Consider the following 14,288-nt stretch of genomic DNA (forward strand, 5'->3'; position numbering starts at 1 on the left):
TCCTCCCTTCCTCCCCGGCGTGGGCTCTCGCAGGCAGCCGGCAGCTCGGGGCATCAAAGGTTGGGAAGGGCTCCATTCCTCGCTTTGATTCTCCCCCTCTCACCCCGCCTTTTTGCTTCTTCTTTCTCGCTCTTCTTTTTTTATTTTATTTTTTTTTTCCTCAAGCTGGGGGAGGAAGAAGAGCGCGGCCACGTCCCACCCCTCCCTTCCTGCAAATCCCCGCTCGCACTGCAAACAATCTGCCTTCCCCATTGCATCCAAGGGAGATAGCAACAGCAACATCATCACGGCAAGCCGGATGGGAGAGCGGAGAGGAGGCTGCTGCTGAGGGAGGAAGGCACACACGCACACACCAGCTCGATGTTGCCAAAGCGGTAGGAACCGCACGAAAAATAAGCCATGCTGCCCCATGTGTCTGGCGCATTGTGCTCCATCCGAGCCTTTTAGGAGGAAGAAGAGAATTATCTGCTCCGATTTTTTTCCCCTGCCAGCGAGAGTGCGACAGACTTGCGATGGTTGAATGTCAATGCCTGTGAGAGAGAGCAACAGTGAGAGCAGGAGGAGGACAGAAGAGGAGGAAAATGAAGGTGGGGACGGTGGAGGAGAGAAAGAAGGAGCCTCGTCCAATGCATCAAAAGGAGGTCCCTGCAATTGCTGATAGAGCCCTGACCGCCTCGCCATCCACAATGGTCTGTACAAGCTGCCAATGCGTTTGATGACGTTCCTGTTTTGCGAAAGGAGGAAAGGAAACGTGACCATGTAAGATCCACGTTTCCCCGGTCAATTACATGCGAAGAATAGATCCGATTTCGACGTGGGTTTTTGGTCCAGGATGGTAACAGCTTAGGGAATAATACAGCCGCCTTCCCTCATCAATTTCGCCCTGATTTTTCTTCTTTTTTTTTCTTTTTTTTTTTTTGGTGCGTGTGGTCCAGACAGCTGCTGGAATAGAGAAGGTCAGAATATATAAATATATATAAAATATATATGATATATATATTATATATATATATATAAATATATTTATCTCAGTACATCTGGGATTAAGCTCATTGAATGCTAATTATTTCTTTCTGGACTTTTAATATTTACAATTAAATCTTTTAAAGGCAACGGTAAAATCTGAAGCCACCTGGGAGCACAGTGTTGAAAACGTAGGGTGTTTTCCCACAAACAATGTGAAGGTCTTTTTTGTCAAAGAGGCAATTTTGATAATAACAACAGCTACCAATTTTGCATTTTGATAGCCAGACCAGCTGCTATTTTGTCTGGATGCACACCGGGATTCGTGTGATAGGGTTTTATTTTTTAATTGAAAAAAATATTATTATAAAATAGAAGAAAAAGGAAAATTACTTGAGATGCCAAATACTGTCGAGAGAACCATATTCTCTCTCCTCCCCACACCCACCGGAGACGTGGACCCTTCTTTTTTACAGGCTTAGGAGTTGCGAGAGCTGATCGGGGGCTTTCTCCCGAGACCGCCGCCTGCGCCCCTGGACCCTCGGGCGTGGGAGATTTATTTCCTCCTCCCGCTGATTTCTAAGCAAACTTGTGGAGGGGGGAAAGGATCCCTCGGCAGCACAGAGTCGCTTTTTTTCCTGGCGTGGATTTTTTTTCCAATTGCCGTCCCCGCCGGGTTGCAGCGGGCTGCCGGGGACTTCGCCCCCTCGCCCTCCGGCTCTGCTTTTGAGCGTTCCCCGGCGGCCAGCGCAGCCCCCCCGGCACTGCGGCCGCCGCGGAGCCCCCCGGCCGCGGGGCGCCCGGCTCCTGCCCTTTTCTTTCCCCCGTGCCCGCCTGCCAAGGAAAGGCACATGTTAATACCACCCGGCGCGGGCATTTTCTGCTACTGCTGCTGCGGGCTCCTCCGTCCGAGACAGATGTTGCGAAACCAAGGCCTCCTCAAGTGCCGCTGCCGCATGCTCTTCAATGACCTGAAGGTCTTCCTGCTGCGGAGACCCCCCGCGCCGCCGCCGCCCTCCCCGCCGCCGCCGCTCCCCATGCCCGGCGGCGCAGAGGCGGCCGAGGAGTGGGGCAGCCCCGCCGGGGAGCCGCCCGCCTCGCTGCCCAGCAGCACCTCCTCGGATGACTTCGGCAAGGGCAAGGCCGAGGACCGCTACTCGCTGGGCAGCAGTGTCGACAGCGGCATCCGCACCCCGCTCTGCAGGATCTGCTTCCAGGGGCCCGAGCAGGTGAGCGGCCGCGGGCGGTGGGCGCCGGGGTGAGGCCCGCGACGGGCCCGGTGGCAGCGATGCTCCGGCCTGAGGGACCCGGGGCCTGCTGCTTGAGGGGCTGTCCCTGTTGGCCGGAACAGCACCCCAAACCCAGAGGGGCTCTGCCTTCTGCCCAGGCCTCGGGCTCCAGATTTCGCACCTCGGTGGAGTTTCCCAGGGAGGTGTGGGGTGGAGGCGTGCTCCGTCATTTTCTGCTTCCCGGCAGCCTTGCCCCGGGCACTCATGCCCAGCCTGAGAGCCGTGCAGCCGTGGCATGGAGGAGGGACGTGCTGGCACCTTCATGGAGCAAGGGAGGCTGTTCCGTGCTTTGTGGGTACCCAGTCGCAATGATTCCAAAAGTGATGCAAAGGAGGAGTTTAATGTGCTCTTTGCTTTTAAAAATACAGCTTCAGTCTGTACAAAACACGTGGCACAAGACAACCCCACTTTGGTGTTTCCCAGGGGATGGCTAATAGGAACTGTGCAGGTGCTCCACTGCTCCCGTGCTCCCAGTTGCACAATCTGCAGGAGAAACACGGCTGGCTACGATTGTACCTGCTGAAACTGCAGCCTTGAGATGCTCTGTGGTACAGACTGAGGTTAGGCCAGTGAAGTTTCCCTCCACCACACAGGAGAATGAAACAAAAGCAACTATGCTAGAATATAAGATGCCACCCTGGAGCATTATGCTCCATAGTTAATGACAATTAAAAGCATCTAATGTATTTTCAGGCTGGCAGCTTCCTTACAGTGATGTACCCAGCAACATTTGTACCTAACATAACACAGCTTGCAGGTGCAAGGAAGGCTGCAGACCTGTGCTTGTGGGATCAAGCCCATGTGTGCAGATAACCATTATTACTCAGGATAATTCCATTACTTGTCGTAATAGGGGATCCTTGTATGAAAAAGGGTTGCAAAGTTCAACCTGACTGTTTCCATTTTGGGCACAGATTCTGGCATATAAGGTGATACGTTGAAATCTTATGCACAATGGGTTTTACCCCAGATGTTCTTTCCCTTTCATGGACCTGTGTGCTCTGCTGAGGAGAAAGCCAGTTCTCATTTGAAAGTGGCCATGCTCTGGCACACGTCCTGCCTTTCCCAAAGTTGCCTACATCTGTAATGCAGTGATTGTGCCTTCCCTTATGTCGGTTTGAGGTTGGTGGTGATGGATGCTGGAAAGTGGGGAATGGGCTTCCATTCTTGCTTGGGAGAAACAGGGTCTGCCGCCAACCGATCCCAATATCCACAGTCCTGCGGGGTGTGTCATACCAAGGGTTCCACAGGTCACAGCTCAGTGCTCAATGGACTGTAGCCTTCTCCGATGGTTTATGCAGCTGGTAGATAGCTGTGAAACACAGTGTTCAGTCATAGGGTTTCAGATGGGAGTGGAAGAAATAATCCTTTTTTGGAGATACTGTACATCTTCTTCTCTTGCTTGTCTTGTTCCCATCTCTTCTAAAAGTTGAAAGCTATGCAATTTGCTTCCTGGGAATTTGCATTATTCCACATTTCTAGTACTCTTCCCTGGCTTGCCATTCTGCCTGTGTACACAAGACGTAGGCACCTGCAAGATTGGCTTACGTGTCAGAGCAAATAGAGGCTAAGCAGAATTAAAAGGTAGCTTGCTTCCTTGGAGGACATTAATTCTTGAAAATAATTGATCCTAATTTTCACTCTGAAAACCAGTGTAGGTTGCATTGTAAAAGTGAGACTGTTTGCTGACCATCTGCCAGCCTACCTGAGTGAGGAGCTGAGCAGATATGACTGGCATCTCATAGGGTTTTCAGCAGGATTTCTCTTTTTTGATTCACAGTTTCTGACCAATACAATAACATATTTGCAGCTGTATTTTGCTACTCATCCTTGAGCAGCACCTTATTCCACAAATAATTTTTTGTTCACCAGCATTGCTTGAGAAGTATTTGAAACCTTTTGCCCCTGCAGCAGCTGGAAAGCACAAGTCATTATGGAGGCCCAAACTGTGGGGTTTTAAAGCACAGCCAGATCCTGACACAGCTTCCTGGAAGTACAGCTCAGAATAACTGAGCACTGAATTGGTGCAGCTGATGTCAAGACCTGCAGTTTGGTTTATTTGGTGTTTATGTCAATAAAACTCCAACAGGGCTAAATCCCACATTCCTTGTTCCTTTTTGTTATGGTGTTTATTACTGGTTTAGCCTTTATTTCCCATTTTTTTTACAGCTCAAGAGTTGACCAAAGACTCTTCATATTTTGGACCCTCACAACTGTAAAAGTCATAGATGCACATAATTCTATACCACCCCTGCCAAGATCATGATGAAAATTTATCTGCTTGGAAACAAAATATAATTGCTATTTCTTTACTCTGCAAATTAATAACAATGACAGATCTAAATAGTATTTTATTTACCTGTCAAAACCATCTGAATTTGCTGCAGCTGTGGGCAAATTTACAGGGCTGCATCACAGTAACAAGAACAAAAGCCTTCATTATAAATTGACTGTTAGGCGCTCTAAGCTTATTTACTCAGATAAAATGACAGTGAGTCTCCAAAAGATGTTTTAATCCTGTTTTGATGTAAAAAAATCCCAACTAAAACAACAGCCAAAAAGGTTTTTTAGTAATCTGGCTTCGCAAGTAGGTTTTACTTAGTATCTAATGCAAAATAAAATTGGTAGGGATTTTTGCTTTAAATTTATGATTGCCCAACATGCATGATACTTCAGGCTACTGATTTGCTTCTATCTTAAGCTCCTCATGTTGGTTGGTGGCTCTTATAGGTAAGCTGATTCTTTCATTTAAAATAAAAATGTGCTGAGGACCGTAGGAAGGAGGAAAACTCATTATTATGAAACTGTTCTGATCCTTGTGTGTTAGCCCAGAGAAACCAGGGATGTGGGCAAGAAAAGAGTGGATCTGATGACCGGGGCATCACAGCATCTGGGCTCATGTTTTGAGGGCATGAAGAGCAAACTCTGCTCAGGTCTGACAGTTGAAAAAGGCAGCTGCTTTCATTGAAAATGAGAGCTAAACATTGTTGAAGATGAGGGACTGAACTCAGCTCTTGGCAATGGCATTTCCTTTCAAGGACTTGCTTGGCATTTTCAAAGGTTTCAATGACTGAACGCCCTGCACCATTGTGTCAGCAAATTCTGAGACCCTGGATTGAGCAGCAAAGCTCTGGGGAGAAAGTAAGGAAGAAAAATGCTGGGGTATTTTCTTCTGTTTTGGTTAATGCTTAGTGTTTGTAGAATTTTGTCTGCTTTCCTGGATCTCTGACAATGTTCTGCAAGAGAAAGAAACTAAGATGAGCTCCTCTCTGACAAATGTTTTACATATTTGGTATGGTTCCAAGATGAAAGCATGTCATTGGGAATTACCATGGTAAAAGTCATGGATCACTGGGTGAAAAGTCCCTTTGCATTAGGGACTGTTAGCCCACGTCACAAGGAGTTAGCAATGCTGTGGAGTTTAGGGTCTCAGAAGTGGTGCTTTCAGCTGTGCTGAAAATAAATAGAAAACCATTCTTAAATGAAACAGATAATTTGGAAAGCCATGTGTTTTAAGGTTTGCTTGTTATATTGTCACTTAGAGTGTGTGCACATCTTTTCTTACCTATCATTTTCAGTCTACGTTTCTTTTTCTCTTTTTGGGGAAAGATGCTGGAAAGATGGAGATTTGAAAAGTCAGTAGTGGTAGATTTAGTTGGCTATGAAGAATCAGAGAGAACAGATTGTAGACTCTTACCTGCAGGCTAGTAGCTTGGACTTAGCTCAGTATTCAATAGAAATGCTTGGATGAAGACTATTCTTCCCACCAAATTTCCTGTTAGAGTTTTGGGACACCAGCTCCTTAATGTGAGAACATGAAGACCTTCAAGAAAATTGGAAGGGAAGATAACTTAAAATGGATATTAAGACATGCATTTCTATGTGAGATGTAACTGGGCTGTGGAGCTCCCTGCTGCAGGACAAAAAAGAGCTAAAGTTTAATGAAGTATTATAAAGCCATGTGATTATTATGAATACCTAGAGTCATCACAATTAATGATAACACTTCTGAAAGTAAGGTTCATCCTTCACATCTGAAGCCAATCTAGAGGTCAGGGTAAGACTGACTAGGAGCAGGGCCCTGGAGCTGGTGCCTTGCCTCACAGCTCACCAGCCTCCTGTGCCTGACCAGTGAGATCCACCCCTGCAGGTGCATTTCTGGATTTCGTGCTCATGTAAGGTAATGTCTTCAGTGTGTTGGCACCTGCCATGTTCAGGACGTCTAGAATTAAAGTGACCTCAAATTTTTCATCCTGGACTAACACGCATTCTTGGGGCTTTGTGTAGGTTCAGGGAATGGTCAGTACCATTGAACATCTGGTCATTAGCCTGTGTTACTTGAAATAGCTGGTGGGAATCTCAACCTCTTCCTGGTACAGACGTGAGCAAAAAGCATCATCAGCTCCTTGCATGGAAGGGTCTGCAGAGAAGGCATGAGCTGAGGCCAGGAGATACTGGTGGTGCACAGACTGGTCTCTCAGAAGCACAGAGGATTGGAGGAGGTGTCTGGGATACCTGATTTCTGATTTGCACTGTTGCAAGATTGAGGAAAATTAAGTACTAGAGTGAGACAAAGAGGAAAAGAGACAGTCTGTGTCAGAATTCAGGGCACAAGTATGATAATGAATGAGTGGAAGAAGAAACAACTGTGCAACCAGTACCACAAGTGTGTCCAAAGCCCAGAAAACTTGCAAATATAGATGTTGCAGCTTCACAGAGTCTGTCCAAACTGGCTAGACCATAGACCATCAGGACACTGTTTTCAAACATGTTGAATCATATGACAGTGCAGGGTTCCATCCATGTCCTTTCATAGGTGTGTTCCCACAGGATTCATTTCTTTGCTGTTAGGAGGAAAAATCATTCATTAGAAAACAGCTAGTCCTGCTAAAACTGAAGAATATGAGATGCTGTAATGTAGCCATTTAGATTTCAATCTGTATATTGTAATTTATGGGAGAAAGAAAGAAAGAAAGAAAGAGAGGATGCTTCCTGTGACATTCAGTCTATCTCTCTGCCTTCCCATCTTTGAATCTTAACACCTCTATAGCTACCTCTCCTCTTCCACCTGTCCCAGGATGAAATCCGTACTGTGCAGGCAGAACATTTTTGGCTTTGGCAAAAGCTTTGCTTGAGCCATCAACTGAATGGAGCCCAGGATGTCATCTATTTTAGATTTAGTTGCTGTTGCCACAGAGTTGATTGGCAAAGCTCCCATTAACTTCAGCAGCAAAAGTGTAGGCATCCAGTAGCAGGGACCTGACCCCTGTATTTCAATAATGTTGTGCACACAGCGGGGTTTCTATAAATAATAGTGAAAGCCACTAATCCCATTGACTTTTAATTGCTCTGGAAGACAAGGTTTTCACCTTTTGTGCCTGCTGAAACTCTGATGCCTGACCCATTTATTTCAGTGCTACCAGCTAGCCTGAGCAGCAGTTTTTATTTTCTTTTACTTTTCCCTGTATAAAAGACTTCATGAAGGAACTTGTCTGTGTGTCACTGTTTCTTAAATATACATTTCAGGCCGTGATTAACAGTGGCTGATGTCAGTTAGTGACAGAACAAGCAATGCAAAAGCATGTAGCTCCATTGTTTGTATCTGTAGAGTCACTGTTATTTCCACAAAGGCAACACTTGCCTCTGGAAGGGCTCTGTTCGTACAAAACTGAACTGTATTTAGGTTGTCTTTTCAGCAAAATTCATTCCCAGCAAGGGCCTCCTCTGTAACAGCCTTTTGCTCAAATCGGTGTTTTTCCATTCAAGGCTGGCCAACATTCCAGAAGTCAGGAATGGTTGTGCCAAAAATCTGTGATACTGTGTGTCCCATGTGCCTGCTGCACGTCTCCATTCCTCCTCGGCCTGTAGTAAGATGATAAAATACACTGTTAGTGGTCCATGTCTGTGACCATCCCATCCCTTTATTATCTGGTTGCCACAGGAATAAAGCTGTGTGATGGTGTTAGCTGTTACAGGTTATGCTCATCAGCCCTCCTCTAAACCTACTGACTAATGACAGCCACATCTGGCTGAGAATAGAGATCTGAAAGGCACTAAATTCCTGTATGCTTCGTGAAAACTAGCTGGGTGAAGAGGAGGAAAGCTAGAAATGTCCTGCTGAGGGAGAGATTATAGCATTATCTGTGCTAGACACACTGTAGAGTCCATGGAGGACAGAGCTTCAGATGGAACAGCAGCTGTAATAGGAACGTGTATCCCATTAGACAAAAAAAGAATAACCCCATCATGATATGGTTTCCATGGGAAACTAGACTTACAGAATAGCTTGTTAACTTTTTATCTTTCTCCTTTTCCTTTGCTAACCAGAATTGCTTACCTAAAATGAATTGCTTGATGCTGAAGACTTTCTTATCTTCCCCCATCTTTTCACAACCTACCTTTTATCCTTTTCTGATTTATCACTGGTTACAGTAGAAGAGATTACACTGTTGGCAGTGGAGAGTGATGAGTGATGACTTTCTTCTGGTGAAGAAAGTAACAGCAGGACCTGGAAACCTATGTAGATAATAAATGGACTGTCCCCATGCCCCTCTGTGAAAAGTGATGAGATAAGGCACAGTCATGGTGGGCAGACTGGTTCCAGTGACAAGGCCCCTATACTGAAATTCTCACACATCTTCTGTCATGTCATTTCTTGTTCTTTATACTCTTGTGTGGTTTTCTCTCACCTCCTCTTCCTTCTTTTCTTCTTGGCCAAAGCCAATTGACACATCAGATCTTGGTTTCACCCATCCTGTTTGTCTTTATCTGCACAGGTTCTCCTATAGCCTATGTACCATCAAATCCAAGAATCCTCTCTGTGCATCTTGGAATATGAGTGACATCGCTCCCAACAGTCACACAAGTTTAACTTGCTTCCCTGGGTGGGGAGTGAGGGCTGATACAGATTGAGAGAATGATACAAAGAAAAAAAGGGTTATTCCTACATCTAGTACTTCGTGTTTATCTTAGGAACCAGGCTGTGCTTGGGGAAGACTGTGTAAACCCCATGGAGGATGGGATTCTAGTACTTCGTGTTTATCGTAGGACCAGGCTGTGCTTGGGGAAGACTGTGTAAACCCCATGGAGGATGGGATAGTAGTATCTTGAAGGGATCCCTGAGGAAGTTTTGTCTCCTCTGTTTATTAACTGATCATGTCAAGCGTGGGGCAGTGCCCAGGTTCTCAAGACACCTACCCATCCAAAGTCCTGACAGAGCATGGTCTAACCAGTTCTTAATGATGGGCATAGTTGGAGAACCCATCTTTCCTGCTGCCACTCATTTCTTCTTCTCCTTTCCTTTTTCCCCAATAAGTGAGTAACTGAAGGTTTTTTCCAGTATTTGCATGTAAATACAGTGAAAATTCATGCTTTCAGGATTTCACTAGTTTAAGTGACAGCTGAAGCCATAACACTCCTTCTTCCCTAGGCCAAACAATCCCAATTGTGCCTTTCCTTTTATGATGTATTTTCTAGACTACTAATCATCCTTGGTGTTACCCTTACCAAATGGTCCATATTTTGTTATAAAAGCACCGGAAACAATTATCTGGCTGAATCCCTTGTCAGTGCCAAGCAGACAGAAAGATTTTGAATCCTGTGTAACAGGTAGCAGAAATCATCCATTCCAGGCTAATGTTTGGCCTCTTTATTTATTCATTTATTTAGGGAACAGCAGATGATTATTGATTGTTACTCAGCTCATGATCTCCACGTCCTTCAGAGCTGCTTCTTGGCCAGTCCTCCATCCTGGCTCTGTGCAGTTGGCATTACTGCACTGGTGGAGGAGCTGCATTTGGCCTTACTGAATTGCATCCATTTTTACAGTAGCAGCCCCTTAGAGGAGGGTCTGCAGATGCAGTAAGCATTAACTCTGTTGAATCTTCAGATCCTTAATGACTTGAGCTCTTCTGCCTTGCCTCCTGAGGGGAGCTGGAAGAAAAAGGCTGGAGGAGCATCTGTGCTTTTCTTTAAGGATCCCATGACTGCCATAGGTAAGACTTATGGCTGGGGCTGGTCCTGCCCACTTCTAGCCATGTGGAGGAAGAGCGAATGGATCCTCATTCCTTCAGTTCAGGTGTCTGCTCTCTGCCCCAATTAAAGCCACTCTCAGCAAGGCTGAATATGATTTTCCTGTCAGATTCAGGCTTCTAGCCAGTAGTGCTTGAAATGTTGCCCACACCACCTCTTCTTCAATCACTTTATAGATGGGGAGGCTCACATTTCCTCCTAGCATCTTCTTGTGCTAGCACCTTCTTGTGCTAGCACTCTCACTTTGGGCATTAACCCTCCGTCCAGCTTGAGCTTATTTTCTCTCATATCCCAGCTGTGTACTCATGCTGTGTTCATTTTCTTTCTCTAGGGCTGCACAGACATTTGCTCAGATCCTCATTTCTTGCTTTCATTACTGTGATCCTTCCCTCTCCAATTTCCCAGCACAGGCATTGTCTTGCTTTAGTGGAGTCAAAACCAAGAAGCTCACTTCTTTGACTGGTATCTTGATGAAAGAAGTGGTTTTCTGACAACTTCCATGTGCTTCTCCACATCCTTCAGTGTTCCCTGTCCTTACCCAGATAGATCCTGTGTAATTTTTTACTCCAATTCTCAGTGTTTGGGAGAGCTAAAAAAAACCCATGTGGAAGGATCTGTTGAAGACATAACACAGCGTCAGCGTTGCAGGAATCCTGCTGGCACTTCACCCACATCACATCAGCACCTACCCTGGCAATTTCCTGCAGGTGCTGAACTAAAGCTCAGTGGATGGTTTGCACTTCCTGCAAGTACAGGGCCGTGGGCTAAACCTGCCCCTCCAAACACCCCAGTGCTTTTAGTTTTATCAGTCTTCTTCTCTGTCTGATGTCTTGCATGACCTTGCACTGTCTGATGAATTAAGCACTTCCCTTTTCTTTTTCTCCTTGTTAAGCACACTAGGACCTGTCAGGGCTTAAGGTGCTGGAGAAGTACAAGAATATTATTATCCCATTCCAAGTGATATTAAAAGAACATTAAGACGGATCAGATGGGCATTCAAGAAAAGTAGGTAATAATAAAATACTGTATCAGAGAGAAATAGCAGTTAAGTAATTAAAGAGAGGGTTTCCACAAGAGGCAGAAGGAGAGTTATGAAGGAGAGTTATGAGTACTTCTGGCCTCCTGACCATTCTTTATTTTAATACTATGATAACCTTTACAGTATGTCAATATGTCAAATATTGCACCAAGAAGTGAAGCAAAGGCTTTTCTTGCCCTACAGAGTTCACATTTTAGGACATAAAACCCCAATATTTCCTTAACATTGAAAAGGTGGGCATTCTTACAAGATTTAAGGCCAGAGGGAGTTACTGGGTTAGTCTAGTCTGAACCTCTCTGTAATAGCAGTGAAATAAGTTCCGTCAATGAAATTCCTGCTTGAAGCTTAATAGCAGTGCAAGGACTGGAGAAGAAATACCCCGTCTTGATTTTCAGATTTCCAACAATGGGAAATTGTTGCAGTGCCCAAGGAGAAAATCTAGGGAAACACAGAACTGAAACTGTCTTTGCATATCAACTTTTGTCTTTTCTGTCACAGAAAGAACTGTGTACTGTGCACATCTTTAGAAACCAACTTCAAAAACCCTTGGGTAGCTGGCAGAGAAGATTTCCCTCATGGAAGAAGTTCTGTGTTTGAAGACAGTTTTATTCCACATCAGATTAAAAGCAAGAAACTTTTAGCCTGGAAAAACACTCATGGGATTCAGCTAGTTAGGAAAAAAACAGTTCATAGCCTCCTCTGACATATGAGAGCAGAAGTGCTGTCACCTACATTTAACCCACATCTGGAGAATTTTCTTCATAGACAGGATGGCTACATCATTTCTAAGAAAACCATTTTTAGAGCCCCCATAGCCTGAAGTGAGGACTGTTTCATAGAAAAAGTCCAGTTTGCTACACTGTCATGACCTGGCCCAGTTGATCATGTTGGGTCATTGATTTTACCTTTCCCACTACTTATGATTTATTTCTTGCCCTTTTTGCAGACATGTGAAATCTGTGGGAGAGTTCTTGGCCTTCCCATCCTGCAACTATTCATGAGATTTCCTCTCTCATCTTTTTCTTGGTGATGCCAGATAGGAGCTTCATCTCTTTGAAGGTGTGCTCAGGCATTCAGTGCAAATGTCAGATGATGGTGACAATTTTGAGTTATAATTCAGGTCAAACAAATTCACACAAGCTCAGAATATTTTAGGATTTTAGGGAACCTCAGCAGATCATCTTGTTCAACTTCTACTCAAGCAGACCTGACCAAATCAGATCTCCAGATATCCAGAGCTGGATAATTCCAAGGACAATTATTCCAGCCATGTCTCTGGACACCAGATTTAATATTTATCTCCCTTGTGGTAAAAATGTGTGTGTGGTATTTCAGATTTATAACAATAATTTTTTGTGTTTCAAATTGTATCTGTTTCTTGTAACCAGACACCTTGGAGAAGAGTCTGGCTTTCCTGCTGTACCGTGAGGTTGCTGAAGACAGCAGTAAGATCTCCCCAGAGCTTTTACGGTGATTTTAGGAGTAGCTGTGCAAAAAAAAAGGATTAAATGTCTGCTCTAACTTCCCGGTGTGGATTTGGACAAGGACTGAGATTTGTGTAATGGTAGTTAGATAAATACCAAAGGAAAATACTTGCCCATCTGTACCTTGAAGAATGAGAACAAACATTGCTAATAATAGCAAAAGTTCAGCTATGTCTCTTTGTCATAGCCAGGACACTTCTTGATCCAATAATCACTAAACCTCAAGGAGGTGATTCTAGTTCAAATCTGAGTCTTACAGAAATACTGGTTGTAGAAAACCTTGATTGAACAAGAATAATTTTTGTTTAAATTGAACAGAAGGATGAGCAAAAAGAGATCTGTAACTAAGATTTTCAACTTTACAGAAACAGATTTTGAAAAACTATGAATCTCTAAAAATATGCAATATAGCAGAAATTTATTATACGTTGTCTTATTACTACCAAAACACCCATTAGTCTCTTTATAACAAACAGAAGCATTCTGTTACAATTGCTGCTTTCTGGAATCTTACAGTAATTCTCTCTTCTACAGACTATTTTTGCTTTCTGCCTTCAATTTATTTGCCTGGAAAGCTGTTCAAAACTTGTCCCAAGATATGTTTTAATAGAAACAAAAAATATTCTCTTTCTTACTTGCTTCCCTAAGCATCAGTACTTATCCATGTCAGTTCTGTTTATAAGTTCACAAGATACACTCAGTGGCGTTTAAACTTCTCTGCCAAACCCAGCCACCTTTGAAAGGGCTGCAGAACTCTTAAGCTCTTATGAGTTGCCTGAAAATGTGTGGCCAAGTGGGGCATGATGCCATGGAGGGGAACTGTCATAAGAGGCACATCCCTACTAGACATCAAAAAAGCAGCCTTACTACCAGGTACAATTCAGGGAGAACATACACAATGTTTGGCTCCATTGCTCTTGAGAACTTCTGGTTCTGCTGTTGTTTTTTTGTTTGCTTTTAATTCTCTTTACAAAGAGGCAAGAAAAAGATCCATCTGCCAGCAGAAGTGAAACTAGCAAGTTTGAAGTCAATACTGGAATATTTCAGAAAACTGTACATTTAGGAAACATAGGGAACTGTATAGTAAAAGTTCTAGAGGCTTCTCCACTGACCCCAGTCCAGGATCTGTTATTTCAGTGGGTTTCTTTCAAGGGCCCTTCACAACAGGGTGGTCACACACAGCCAAATGGTGGGACTTGCCCTTCAGGCAGGACAGAAAGGGAGGATGTTGATCCAGCCCTACCTAGGACTGCTTGAAAACCTGAAGAAACACCTTTGGTAGATGGCTGATGGCAGCAGCTCTTTCTCAAGCCTGCAGAACTCTTATGTGTCACTCCATCACTGTGGAAAACTCAGCTGGAGTGGAGAGCCAGGTGATCAGGGGAAGGATTGTAGTTAAGTGATCATGACTGGCAGGGAGAATATCAGAAATAATTCTCTGCAACTTAATAAGAGGAGGAACTTTGATCAGAGGCATCCAAA

The 14,288-nt window shown here is 44.4% G+C and overlaps 1 protein-coding gene across 1 annotated transcript in view; it reads left to right on the plus strand.

Annotated features, from left to right (window-relative positions):
* MARCHF4 (membrane associated ring-CH-type finger 4) overlaps window positions 1–14,288 on the plus strand; it is a 98,723-nt gene continuing 84,435 nt past the window's right edge. Inside the window, exon 1 of the mRNA XM_039701450.1 lies at window positions 1–2,192. Within this exon, the coding sequence (XP_039557384.1) occupies window positions 1,815–2,192 (378 nt within the window). The 5' untranslated portion in view covers window positions 1–1,814. The remainder of the gene's footprint in view (window positions 2,193–14,288) is intronic.

The sequence above is a fragment of the Passer montanus genome, unplaced genomic scaffold (assembly GCF_014805655.1).
Source record: "Passer montanus isolate IOZ18808 unplaced genomic scaffold, ASM1480565v1 scaffold1, whole genome shotgun sequence".
Classification (NCBI taxonomy): domain Eukaryota; kingdom Metazoa; phylum Chordata; class Aves; order Passeriformes; family Passeridae; genus Passer; species Passer montanus.